Source organism: Montipora foliosa, chromosome 13 (assembly GCF_036669935.1).
Source record: "Montipora foliosa isolate CH-2021 chromosome 13, ASM3666993v2, whole genome shotgun sequence".
NCBI classification, from domain to species: Eukaryota; Metazoa; Cnidaria; class Anthozoa; order Scleractinia; family Acroporidae; genus Montipora; species Montipora foliosa.
This window is the reverse complement of record NC_090881.1, coordinates 39,330,978-39,344,925: the sequence shown is the minus strand read 5'-3', so window position 1 is coordinate 39,344,925 and position 13,948 is coordinate 39,330,978. Positions and strand designations below refer to the sequence as shown.

At 38.4% G+C, this 13,948-nt stretch overlaps 3 protein-coding genes across 5 annotated transcripts in view; 2 read left to right on the top strand and 1 right to left on the bottom strand.

The window, feature by feature from the left end:
* Positions 1-3,566, top strand: part of LOC137983199 (neural cell adhesion molecule 2-like) — a 63,827-nt gene extending 60,261 nt beyond the window's left edge. For all 3 annotated transcript variants that reach the window (XM_068830388.1, XM_068830386.1, XM_068830387.1), the window contains one exon: positions 235-3,566. In XM_068830388.1, the coding sequence (XP_068686489.1) occupies positions 235-459 (225 nt within the window). In that variant the 3' untranslated portion in view covers positions 460-3,566. The remainder of the gene's footprint in view (positions 1-234) is intronic.
* A 4,828-nt stretch (positions 3,567-8,394) lies between these two features.
* On the bottom strand, positions 8,395-9,441 carry LOC137981960 (uncharacterized). Its single transcript, XM_068828984.1, has one exon. It carries the CDS (start codon positions 9,439-9,441, stop codon positions 8,395-8,397), a length of 1,047 nt encoding a protein of 348 aa, XP_068685085.1.
* A 783-nt stretch (positions 9,442-10,224) lies between these two features.
* On the top strand, positions 10,225-11,274 carry LOC137981959 (uncharacterized). The gene has a single exon (XM_068828983.1). The coding sequence runs from the start codon at positions 10,225-10,227 to the stop codon at positions 11,272-11,274; it is 1,050 nt and encodes a 349-aa protein (XP_068685084.1).
* Positions 11,275-13,948: the final 2,674 nt, after the last annotated feature.

The window sequence follows — 13,948 nt, the reverse complement described above, 5'->3', positions numbered from 1 at the left end:
TCCTTGGTTAATTTTTAATCTGGGATTAGCGTTAATCGGCTTTTGAACAACCGCGCCCAGATCGCTATTTTTTTCTTTAAACTTGATACAGTTTGGGCTTGCAGTCTATTATGGTCTTCTGGCCCCTCGATCCCCTAAACACTTAACAACCTCACAAGTTGTGAATAATTATAAGAGTGGGTGACTGGAAAGTCTTGATAATAACTAAGGGCAAACTTTTTCTTTTTTTTGCAGCAACCTGGCGAATTAGAGTATGCCGAACTGGACGATTTCAGGCCCAATACTCAGCCCCCTCCTCAGGCTTCTGGCGCAACTGCCAGACCACTTGTCCGAGCACCAGTTTATGAAGGAACAGAATACGCAGACATAACACAGTTTGGTGTCCCACAGAGTGAACCTACTTACGACAATGTGCCAAGGAAAAAAGACGTGGTCTACTCCAATGTGGAGAGTATGTGAACACATCCAAAGCTTTTAATGGCCGCGTTATCAATTGATTTTGACCACAATAGTGAAAGATGGATATTCGAGAATCATAATTTCCACTGCTTTTTTGAACCCTTAAACTGAAATCAAATAGGCGTTCAAGTTTGTGAAGTCCAGGTTTTGTTCGTTGACTATATTTTAGCGCGTGATAAAAACGAAGTTTTGTTTTGGATTTCTAGAGGCTCGCAATAATATATTCGTTCTACTGGTGCTCGACATTTGCTCTTAACGATCCTGAACACCATCTTGGAGCCACCAAAATCAAAATCGTTTAAGTACGATGTAACTCTTCCACGAAATTGGGATTTTTTTATTGTGCGATCCATATGATTCATAGAGACACAGAGAAAAACAATTTTAATAAATGAATTTAGAGTGCTATTTTTTTATCTCCATATTTTGAGAAGAATATTTCTAAGTAAGTCTCAAATACTTTTATTTTCGTGATTCCGCGACAGGAACGTAGCATTGTGTGGTTAAATTTTATGACTGGCCTTCATGGCATTTGTTTGTTCACTCGTCTTTGATGGTGTTTATTTTATAAACACAGAATATTTTGCGTCAGTCATTTGAACAACTTCAAAACAACCGTTTCTTCAGAAATGTTTTGAAATTTTATTTTCTATGTGAACTACGTTTTCTTGATGTGAACTTTATTTTTTTTAAGGCCAAGTGAACGATTGATAAGGGTATTTAGCCTAGAAAGATTAACTTCTTATTTCTTGTGAGACTTAACTTCAACAGTGTATTCCGAGACATAGAGCCAATGCGAGGTGCAGCTAATCCTGGAGAAGTGTCCTTTCTTTTAAAGTTATAAAACCTTTTGATTTAATGACATGAAAACGTACTCTGTGTAACTGGTCAACTCGTAATTTTGATACCTGCACTTGAGTGTAAAAATACCTTTTGTAAGGTAACTTCTCAAAACCAGCTTTACGTCAAATAAGCAAACAACTATATAGAGAACGTCCAACAACTATTTAAAAAACCCGACACATCGGTTTGCAGCCTAACGCCAACATACAGGTTGCTAGCGATGTCAAAAAGCTGTTTCACCAAGTCTTCCAGTCAGAATACAGTTGAACGGTGACTACTTTGAACGTGTAAATAAATCCATGCTTTTTATTGGGTACATGTTCCGGTACTTGTCTGGCTTTCATTCCCCAGCTAATCGTGGAGAAGCCTTTTGCCAGTGTCCTTGCTTTTAAAGTTATAAAACATTTTTTGTTTGGGGACTTGAAAAAGTACGTTGAGGAACAGGTTAACTCGTAATTTCATTGCTTGCACTTGAGTGACAAGGTTGTAACAATACCCTTTTAAGGTAACTCCTCAAAACCAGCTTAAATCAACTCATGTGGCCAATGATAGCGACACAAATATATGTACCTAATACAAAGCAAGGAAAAACACGGTCAAAGTGGTTCCCAAATGACTGTTTTTTTGGATGACTTTGGTGTAACAGATTTAAGGTGGGCAGACACGAGGAGTCTGTTGCAGGGACATGTTGCAGCGACAAAAAACTTGTGTAGTGCACACTGAGGCGACATGTAGCAGGGACAAATTCACAACATGTACGTGTACACATGTGAAAATGTTGCGGGTACATGTTTCAGGGGTATGTTGCAGCGACATGTGCCCTCGTGTGAACTGATACTTTTACAATGGTGCAACACCAATTTGGGGGTGATTTTGTCCCCGAGGCATGTCCCATGAAGTTTCATAGGACACGTCGCTGCAACATACCCCTGAAACATGTACCCGCAACATTTTCATATGTGTAAATGTTGTGATTTTGTCCCTGCTACATGTCCCCGCTACACGACTCTAATGCATGTCGCATGAGTGTGTACTAAACACCTTTTTGTCGCTGCAACATGTCCCTGCAACATGGCCCCTCGTGTCTGCCCACCCTTATGCCATCACCAGCAACTTATGTGTTGGCGTTAAGCTGCAAATCGATGTCTCGGTTTTTTTTTTTTTGGAAATTTTTTTTTTGTATAGTCGTTCTCATAGTTTATAATTAACTCCTGATTTATTCCCTAAATTAGGCGAGATTTAACAAATGTAAGATTATAGAAGGCCTGTTTCTATTGCCATGATGTTGACATGCTTGTCCGCTCGTTTAGTGTTTTCCCCTTTATTTTTCATTTGAAAGAGAGGATAATGTAAGGAGGCAAGTAACATCAAGCATATAATTATAACCTATAAGGAGAAGAATAGCAAGTAGTATTGAACACACACTGCGCAGCCATAGATTAATAAGTAATATACAAATTTAAGAATAGATGTCTACTTTTTGACTATTTTTATTGCTGTTTTTTAATGAGTTTCATGGTGACTTTGCATAGAATAGAAATAACTAACCACCTGTGGTGAACTTATTTTGCCGTTATCTAGGTGAGACCTGAATGCAGCTTTATGATACAGTGGACTAAGTAGGTCCATGCCTCTCTGTAGCTCAGTGTGGGGCCGAATGCTGAACTGCCGGTATTATAAACCGTTTCCCTCCAAAATTACAGTTTAAAAGGAAAAAATGGCAAAATAGGTAGCTCAAGGTGGAGAGGAAGCTGCCTCTCAAATTTGAAAAGTATTTTACTCAAGGCTATTATTCTTGTAGGATTGCTAGTCATAGTAGGAATTTATAAGATATTGACAATTTGAATATTTTTGTAATGAGAAGTTTTATGTCCATCTGTATACCTCTTAAAAATTTAGATTTATAGAGTTTAGATTTATAGACTTTTTACCTTTCTATTTCCCCTAAGATGCAGAATTAGTGAAACTTAGTGCTAGCATGTTGAAGTGAATAGAAGCTAGAGCGGTCCATGTTGCTCACTTTAAAAGTAACAATGAACGGAAAAAGTCCCGTCCACAATCAAAGGATGGTTTGTTTTTGTTGTATTAATAAATAAATAAATAATCTTTATTGAGGAGATTAATTTCACTGATAAGTATTCAATGGTCTTTTCAGCAAAGATCATCAAAAAAATATTTTCAGTGCATTTGTATCGTAGAATGTTCAACTTAACAGCATAATCTAGTTTATTAAAGTTTTGAATAAAGACGCGATGCTTTTCTAATTTTTTTCAATTTTTTTTTTTACTGGTGATTTTTCTTGGTCAAGACAAGGAAAAATATCTTGTAAAGTTGCAAATGATGATCTAGAGGGAAGACTATTCACTTTGTCAATTTATCCTCACTTGTGTTCCAAAACGTGATATCTATTTTGTCTTTTTTCACAGTGACCTAAATTGTCCATGAAAGTAGAGGTTGTAATTGAAAATCTAAACATCTTCCAGATGCCGAACAAACTTGTGAACACGCGAACCGGACACTTCGCAAAAACAAAGCGAAGGAAGGGATCCAAAGCAGGGAATTTTGACTACCACAAATGATATTGGGATAAACGGACTGAAAATTTGAAATTGTTGTAAAATCCATGTAATTCGTTATTTGGGTAATTCGATATAAATCGAAGAGCTAATCATTGTAATACTGGTAATTAGGACAGAAAATAGGTAACGCAAAGAAAGCGGAATTTAAAATGTTTTGCATCATTTTTTTATGTTAAAAAAGGTATTTGTGGACCTTTTCAGAACTTCGGAATAAATAAAACCAAAATCGCTACTCCATCCCAGACTTGCTCTACCTAATTCAAGCAACTGGTCAGTTTCCAGCAAAATGATACCCTAATCTAGACTTTACCAGACAAAATTGTGCGACATACATACCCTTCCATCCATCCATACTCTAATAAATGTTCAACCGTGACACATGCACACATCCTACATGGAGGGACAAGCCAAAATTGTCAAAAATAGCCGGTTTTTAGCCAAATTACTAGAAGATAGGAGCCGAATCAGCATAATTAACATGCGTTGATTCTGCATGGATCCTAGGGTATTTTAGGCTTCTTTTCAAAGTTTTAAAATCAGGATTTTCCGAGATTTTGCAAAGGGAAGACCAAGGCAAAATTGTCAAAAATTAGTCGATTTTCTGGGAAAACTTCAAGGGGCTAAGAAAGCAGTAAGTAAAAGTGGGATCATAGCCTTACTTGTATGCATTCATTTTTCGAGTATCCCAGATTAGTATATACTCACCCAGTGATCTTGGTGTTTCAAGCAATCTGATTGGTTCGCATTTTGGAGTAATTGAGCATTATTCACTCCCTACGGAGTGAATAATGCTTGATCCAAACAAAACAAAAAATGGCAGGCGTAAACTCGCCAGCATTTACGAATCGGAAATATTGAGAATACAAGATGATGCTGTGCTACAGAAGACAAAGAGGGCCACAAAATTTGGCCTGAAAGTTTTTAAAGGTAAGAGAAGAGTTCATTCTTTTGCCAACCAGTGTTTACTTCGTTTTTCCAGATAATTATTGCTGAAAATTAAACAAATTTTTAACAAGCAGACTTTCGATTTAGATTGCTGATTGAAACGGTGCTAAATGACCAATTTGCTGTTTGTGACGAAGATTTTATCGAAGATTATTTAGATTAGTCATGTTTGAAGCTTCTGTAAACACTTTCGCGCATGCTTTGTGCCGCTTGCACGTTTTCTACGCATGACTTGAGATGCCAATGAAATAGGCCATTTCCGAGTTGATGTCTGCATCCTCTTCAAAGCGAGTCTAAGTGCGAAGTTTTTCTTATGAAAATTAGTTTTCATTCATATGTAAAGTAGAACTAATTTCCATCACAAAAGCTTCGCACTGAGACTCGCTTTGAAGAGGAGGCAGGCATCAACTCGGAAATGGCCTATTGACTTTGGATGATGTTTCTGCAATTGTTGTTGAGATCACTTCGTGAGTATATACTAAAACAATTAATCGCGGTGAAAAGTGGCTCGGTAAATATTCTACCACTATTCACCTCGATTTCAAAGAATAATTCTTAAATATCCTATGCTAGAAACACTTTGTAAAATGGCCTAAAAATGAAAGGAAGAGAAGTCCTGTGATAGTGCCGAAAATCGGGATTTCCCTCAACCCTCCTCCCCTAAGGCGGACCCAAGAAAAAAATAGCAAGTACAAGTAAGATTATGGCCCAACTAGGATGCATCGACTCTCCAAGGATCTCAGAATTCGTTTGGCCAACAAATCCCTTGGAAACGGCCTAGAATTAAAAATATGGCAAGTCTTTGAAAATTGTCGAAAATAGGGATTTACCGATATTTTGCTGAGTGGTGACCAAGGCAAAATTGTAAAAAACCACCGATTATTAGGCAAACGTCTGGGAGCTGAAAAACTAGTTTGGTATCAAAACCAAAACTAAGCCTCATCCCTCAATTTTTCTTGCCTAATTAATTTACTGAACATGCGAAGTTTTACAAGAACCCCTTTGAAAGTCGTAAAAATATGAGACCCCAAACTTCGCTATTTTTTTTTAATTTGAGGCCGCTTGACATCATGCTATTTCATCTGGTATTAACTGTACATGTAATTTGCAACGGTCGATTGATTCAACTGTGCAGGGAATATGTTCTATAAAAACTACAAATCGCAACTTTTCTACGCCAAAATCCGGCGACGCGACAGTGAAGAAGGGGAAAATAAACCTTCCGCAAAACACATCAAATCACCAGGGACGGCAAAGAAACTAAAAAGTAAGCGAACTTAATATTTACGTGACTGTCAGTAAGATATTGAGGTTATTTAAGCTCATAGGGACAAAAATATATCCAGCAAAGGTTTCATTCAAAAGAGTAATTAAAGCACGAAATGGCATTAGGGTACGTTGGACGTTCGGTTTCATCAATTTCAAGAGTGAAACGGCAAAAGTACGGGTGGTCTACGACAAATGGTAACTACCATTTTGAATAATTGTGACGTGTAATGGTTGCCCTCTTGTCTCAGAACAAAAGCTGTTTGTGTGAATGCAAGAAATCAACCATCACGTCACAATTATTCAAAATGGCAGCGCCCGGGAAATTTGAAAACCAAAACAAGCGTTTTTGAAATTGGTGTATTTCGGATACAACACTTCCACTGAAAAGAGATCGAACAATTTTGATTGTAAACATTATGCTCAAGTTCAATTCTTGTTTTAGAGAAGATTCCCTTTCACTCTTCAATTCCTAAGCGAGATTGTCACGGTGAGTGACACAACCGGCACCTCACTTAACAAGACGTCTAAAAGGGTGTATCCGTGGAATGCACAAACAGTTAACACAAATTGTCGAGTTACACTGAACTTCAACCACAGGAAAACTTCGGAAAATGGCGAGAGATTACCAGAAAGATAAATCTGTAACATAAGTTGACGTTGTTTGTTGTAAAAACTCTTATTGTTAATGTTACTAAATTTGCAAATGCAAACAACGAAGCCCTATTAGGGGTTATCAGGATTCGGGATTATTTCTTTATTTCTTATTTCTTACTTCATTTATTTATTTATTTATTTAGTTTTTTGAAAGAGATTTTATTCAAATTCCACGGAACTAGTTTTACTTGCTTCCTTAATTCCGTTCATCCAAAATTACAAGATCAGTTCTAAAGCATCCAAAAACCTTATTACAAATCACAGATCAACAACTTATCATCCTATATTCGACGTCCGGTTCCGTAATCCTGGTTTAGTTCCCTGCAAACTGTTTAAAGCTGCCATGGCGAAGAAAAAAAGAGACTTGTTCCTTGAAAACTGTTTAAATCTGCAGTGGCGAAGACAAAAACACAACTTCTGTGCTCCATTTCTTTCAATGCTAAAATCTAAAATCCCGTAATTGCGTGTTCCATACTCCAGTCCAAAGTTTCAATTTTAACAATTCCATAATTCCAAACTGAAATCTCGTTGAGCAAAAAAGCTTAGATCCAGTAGTCCAGTCCGGGTTCAAATCACCAAAACTCTCTCTATGATCAATTCAAAACTCAGCAAAAGTACAAGTAGTAAATATCCAAAAGATCTGGAAAGAAGCAGACTAACAACAATTTTTATAAAAGTGACGACACATTTGAAATTAAAGACATGTTTCGGTAGTGCAACGACCATCTTCAGTTGAAAGTAGAATTAATTTGAAGTTACATTTGAATTTATAATATGCTAAACAAAGATAAATAACAACGTGAAATAAATTGGGAATCTAACAAAATAGCCAAAGGTAACAAAAAAAGAGTGTACAATGGAACATGTTGATTAGAACGAGAGAGTTAAATTAACGTGATATAATTGCTTATTTAAAGAAGGTTGCTCCCAGGAAATATGTAAGGCCTCTTTTATCTTGACCTGGAATTTTGTGGTCGCACGGTCTATAACTTCAAAACATTCCGCAGAGCAGGAGTTACGGCATGCCTCGGATTGTTGAAGGTGTTTAAAGATATGTGAGGTCCTGTCCCCGTTTAAGTGTTCGCGAATGCGTGTCGAGAGGTGTCGGCTGGTTTCGCCGACATAGCAAGAATTACAGCTTGCACAGGTAAACTTGTAGACAACATTCGAACAGAGTTCAACAGGCACAGGGTCCTTCACACTAAACATGTTACGGATCTTGAAGGAAGAAAAGGCTAGCTTAACATCAAGATTGTTACAATAACGTTTAAGTAATTTACGTAATCTGTTTTGTGCTACAATAGAGAAGGGCCCAACATAAGGTAATTTGAAAAATGTGTAGGATTAGAGGGAGGACTAGTAGGTGTGTTCGAAAGGGTCTGAGTTTTTGTAATATACTGCTTAATGACTCTCTCAACGATATGACTGGGGAAAAGGTTTTTACGTAAGATTAATAACAATTTCTTGATATCCTCATGGAAGCCTATCCATGTGTTGTTGATCTTATACGTTCTGTCAACTAGAGTCCTGATTAAGCCAAGTTTGTAAGAGAATGGGGTAAAACTAAAATAATTAGTTAATAGACCGGTGAACGTTTTCTTACGATAGACCCTGGTAATAGGAGAAAGAGGTTGACTGTTGTCAATCAGAACATCCAAAAAGGGGATTTTTTTTTATCCATCTCTTTTTCCATGGTGAAACGTATATTGGGATGTCTATCGTTGATGTAGTCAAAAAACAAAGTAGCGTCATGTTCAGTGTCAAATAGACAAAAAGTATCGTCAACATACCGTCGATAAAGTAAAATACTGGAGGCCTTGTAGTTTTCCAACCAGATCCTTTCATGGTGACCCATGAAAAGATTAGCCAACACCGGGGCAAGGGGAGAGCCCATTGCCACCCCATCAATTTGATCAAAAAACGAACCCTTAAACAGGAAATGTGTTTGAGCAGTGGCAAAATTAAAAAGATTTCTGAGTTCAGTTTTAGTTAGCTGGAGATCAGGGTTGCCCTTGGAGATGTAGTCAACTGCCAGGTTGACACACTCCTCCAAGGGTATGTTTGTAAACAAACTTTCGACATCAAAGGAAACCATGAACTTTGCCGATAAAGGCAATTCATTGATTTCACGAACAAAAGTAAAAGTGTCTAAAGCACAATATTCAGATGGGATATGAGGTTCCAAAAGAATGCATAAATACTTAGCCAGCTCATAGTTGTATGTTCCAATTGAAGAAACTATAGGACGGAACGGAGGAGTTGAGTTCGGCTCACGGGCCTTATGCATCTTGGGGAGGCCGTAGATTCTAGCAGGTTGAGAGCCAGAGGGATAGATTTTGTCATAAACACAGCGATCCAAATGGCCATTCTTTAGAAGCTTCCTGAGGTAACGTTGTAGCCTACCTTCTCTTGACAAGGTGGGGTCTTCCGTGATAGGTCTAAATTTGGAAGTGTCATTGATGATCTTGAGAATACCATTGTCATATGCAATTCTGTCCAGGACCACAACACCATTTCCCTTGTCCGGTTTTAAAATCACGATGCTTTGTATCTTCTTCAAGTCCTTCAAGATTCGGTATTTCTTACGATCGGCAGTCGTTGGTCGATGTGCAGATACGTAGGAGTGTGCAAGATGAGAAAGGTCAGCCACCAGTTTGGCATCGTGTTGTTTATTAATGAGTTTCTTTGCCATAGTGCGATGTATGAGTTCAAAGCAAGTGAAGACATCAGTTTTGCTAATACTAGGTGGACATATGGAGTGTGTCAAACCGAACTTTAGCATGTCAAGATGTTCCGATGTGAGACAGCAAGATGAACTGTTGGTGACCGTCTCGTTTGCTGTAAAGGGAAGAACAGCGTTCCTCGTGAGTTTTTCAAGTTTTCTGGTGTGGGTCTCGATAACTTTAGCTTCTGCTTGATGAACATTTCGGTTTATCGCTTTCTGAAGAATGTATAAGTCGATGCTACTAAGGACATCGCGGATCTGAGTTGATAGCTTATCCCGTGCATGGGATAAGCACTGTCAGACCTTCAACGTATTCCCTAAATTCCTTTGTTTCCAGTTACCGAACGTTTCCCGACAGGATGTTATCAGCATCAGGAAACATCTCCTCAAAAGTGCCATCACAAAACGAACCAAAGAGTACCGAAGGCTTCTCCATGCACGGGATAAGCTATCAACTCAGATCCGCGATGTCCTTAGTAGCATTGACTTATACATTCTTCAGAAAGCGATAAACCGAAATGTTCATCAAGCAGAAGCTAAAGTTATCGAGACCCACACCAGAAAACTTGAAAACTCACGAGGAACGCTGTTCTTCCCTTTACAGCAAACGAGACGGTCACCAACAGTTCATCTTGCTGTCTCACATCGGAACATCTTGACATGCTAAAGTTCGGTTTGACACACTCCATATGTCCACCTAGTATTAGCAAAACTGATGTCTTCACTTGCTTTGAACTCATACATCGCACTATGGCAAAGAAACTCATTAATAAACAACACGATGCCAAACTGGTGGCTGACCTTTCTCATCTTGCACACTCCTACGTATCTGCACATCGACCAACGACTGCCGATCGTAAGAAATACCGAATCTTGAAGGACTTGAAGAAGATACAAAGCATCGTGATTTTAAAACCGGACAAGGGAAATGGTGTTGTGGTCCTGGACAGAATTGCATATGACAATGGTATTCTCAAGATCATCAATGACACTTCCAAATTTAGACCTATCACGGAAGACCCCACCTTGTCAAGAGAAGGTAGGCTACAACGTTACCTCAGGAAGCTTCTAAAGAATGGCCATTTGGATCGCTGTGTTTATGACAAAATCTATCCCTCTGGCTCTCAACCTGCTAGAATCTACGGCCTCCCCAAGATGCATAAGGCCCGTGAGCCGAACTCAACTCCTCCGTTCCGTCCTATAGTTTCTTCAATTGGAACATACAACTATGAGCTGGCTAAGTATTTATGCATTCTTTTGGAACCTCATATCCCATCTGAATATTGTGCTTTAGACACTTTTACTTTTGTTCGTGAAATCAATGAATTGCCTTTATCGGCAAAGTTCATGGTTTCCTTTGATGTCGAAAGTTTGTTTACAAACATACCCTTGGAGGAGTGTGTCAACCTGGCAGTTGACTACATCTCCAAGGGCAACCCTGATCTCCAGCTAACTAAAACTGAACTCAGAAATCTTTTTAATTTTGCCACTGCTCAAACACATTTCCTGTTTAAGGGTTCGTTTTTTGATCAAATTGATGGGGTGGCAATGGGCTCTCCCCTTGCCCCGGTGTTGGCTAATCTTTTCATGGGTCACCATGAAAGGATCTGGTTGGAAAACTACAAGGCCTCCAGTATTTTACTTTATCGACGGTATGTTGACGATACTTTTTGTCTATTTGACACTGAACATGACGCTACTTTGTTTTTTGACTACATCAACGATAGACATCCCAATATACGTTTCACCATGGAAAAAGAGATGGATAAAAAAAATCCCCTTTTTGGATGTTCTGATTGACAACAGTCAACCTCTTTCTCCTATTACCAGGGTCTATCGTAAGAAAACGTTCACCGGTCTATTAACTAATTATTTTAGTTTTACCCCATTCTCTTACAAACTTGGCTTAATCAGGACTCTAGTTGACAGAACGTATAAGATCAACAACACATGGATAGGCTTCCATGAGGATATCAAGAAATTGTTATTAATCTTACGTAAAAACCTTTTCCCCAGTCATATCGTTGAGAGAGTCATTAAGCAGTATATTACAAAAACTCAGACCCTTTCGAACACACCTACTAGTCCTCCCTCTAATCCTACACATTTTTCAAATTACCTTATGTTGGGCCCTTCTCTATTGTAGCACAAAACAGATTACGTAAATTACTTAAACGTTATTGTAACAATCTTGATGTTAAGCTAGCCTTTTCTTCCTTCAAGATCCGTAACATGTTTAGTGTGAAGGACCCTGTGCCTGTTGAACTCTGTTCGAATGTTGTCTACAAGTTTACCTGTGCAAGCTGTAATTCTTGCTATGTCGGCGAAACCAGCCGACACCTCTCGACACGCATTCGCGAACACTTAAACAGGGACAGGACCTCACATATCTTTAAACACCTTCAACAATCCGAGGCATGCCGTAACTTCTGCTCTGCGGAATGTTTTGAAGTTATAGACCGTGCGACCACAAAATTCCAGGTCAAGATAAAAGAGGCCTTACATATTTCCTGGGAGCAACCTTCTTTAAATAAGCAATTATATCACGTTAATTTAACTCTCTCGTTCTAATCAACATGTTCCATTGTACACTCTTTTTTTGTTACCTTTGGCTATTTTGTTAGATTCCCAATTTATTTCACGTTGTTATTTATCTTTGTTTAGCATATTATAAATTCAAATGTAACTTCAAATTAATTCTACTTTCAACTGAAGATGGTCGTTGCACGACCGAAACATGTCTTTAATTTCAAATGTGTCGTCACTTTTATAAAAAAAGTAGTAAATAGCTCTCAGAAACTACAAAAGTTCGTTATGCTTCTACACTGGAGCTGAACGAAAAACTATCAAAAACGAAACCAAAAAACCCTAGTGATCTCTTCTCGAGAGAACAGACACAGCCGAAACTGTTCCGTGCCTGCCTCATACCGCCCTGAAAAAAGTACCGCACGCAGTATAATGGTACTTGACCATAGGATGTTTTACGTTTAGATCGCACTTTTATCTCGTTAGCACAGTTGTTTTTGTAAATATCTTCTTCATTTCATGTTTCTGGTTTATTTCACTATCGCCTTCTTGTTATGTAATTTAAGCCCGGTTTTACACTACAGAAATTCAGTATTGGCACGGGTCCCAAAAAAAAAGGTTCGGCTCGGATAAAATTTGCAGTGTAAACAACCTGTCAGTACCAATTTTCATCCGTACCGAACCAAAATTCTTACCAGTGCTGGGACCTTCGGCGAGGTAGTCCGAGCATGGGTGAAAATGGTACGGGTGCTGAAAAAATAGGCACACACTTTAAAGGCCCAAATTTGAGCCTTGATTCATATAGGCAAGCGGTTTTTTTGTGTATATTTCAAGATGGCTGCTCATTCTCCACCAAAATCACGCGGACGTTCTTGGTTATAATTGAACTGCGCATGTCTACAAGAGAACTTACTCGGGCCCAAAAATTTTGGCACGGTGTTTTTGATACGGTAAAAATGATGTAGTGTAAACAAAGTTTTCCGAGCTCTTTTTAGGCACCCGTGCCAATTTCACACGAGCCATGCCCGAAATTTCTTCAATGTAAACCGGGCTTTAGTTAAGTTTAGTCTCTCGGATTACGGTATATTGAGGGAGTCTGAGGAAACGATTGAGTTCTTTTTTTATCGCTGCTGTGATCGTGATCGTGCTATCCCAGGCTTTACAAATCCATCGCTCTTTTTTTTTTAAGTACTTAGGAGCTTCACCAAAGTAAGTCGATTTATGTTGTTTCCATGCTTGGTTTAGTTTATCGTTTATTTTTCTGATTTTTGCTAATTAGTTTCACGTCGTATCGTACCGTCGTATTTAGTTGCTCATTATTCTTAGTTCCGTTTCGTTTTTTAATTGCCTTTTAGTTCGAACCGTAATCGTTTATCATCACAACCACATCGCTACTCTGCTACTTGGGAATAAATAATCTTAATCTTCATTGACGTTTCTGCACGTGGTGGTTTACTTTACGCGTTCAATTTTGCTCCTAATCTACAAAGCTACGCTATCCCGTGACCATTCGAAGGTCACAGGAGGAGATACGGGATATTTTTAAAAATAGGAACGCATAGCGTACGTGTGGTAGTGCATTAATTTGACAGTGTTTTTTCCACAGATGCCAACTGAGCTGCATTTTGTTTTAAAGCAGATTCAAGTTGTCCTTGCGTAATATGTAGCTCTAATAGTACACGATATTGTTTAGGTAACGTAAATCATTACAGTGACATGGTAGTTGTCTTTGCTAAATCCCCCTTGAGGCGACATGTGGTTCAGTAAAATACTAAACCCAGAGAGATTGAAAAAAATAAAAGGAAATCGAGGAAAATTGGCTTCAAGGCTGACATGTTGATCATTTACAACTTCTTTTTTACCTCAAGCTTTTAAAAGCGTGTAGTTTGAGCTTTAGACAGCTTTCCAGAATATAAAATTTCCTGAAGTTTTATCCCTGTCCGGTGGG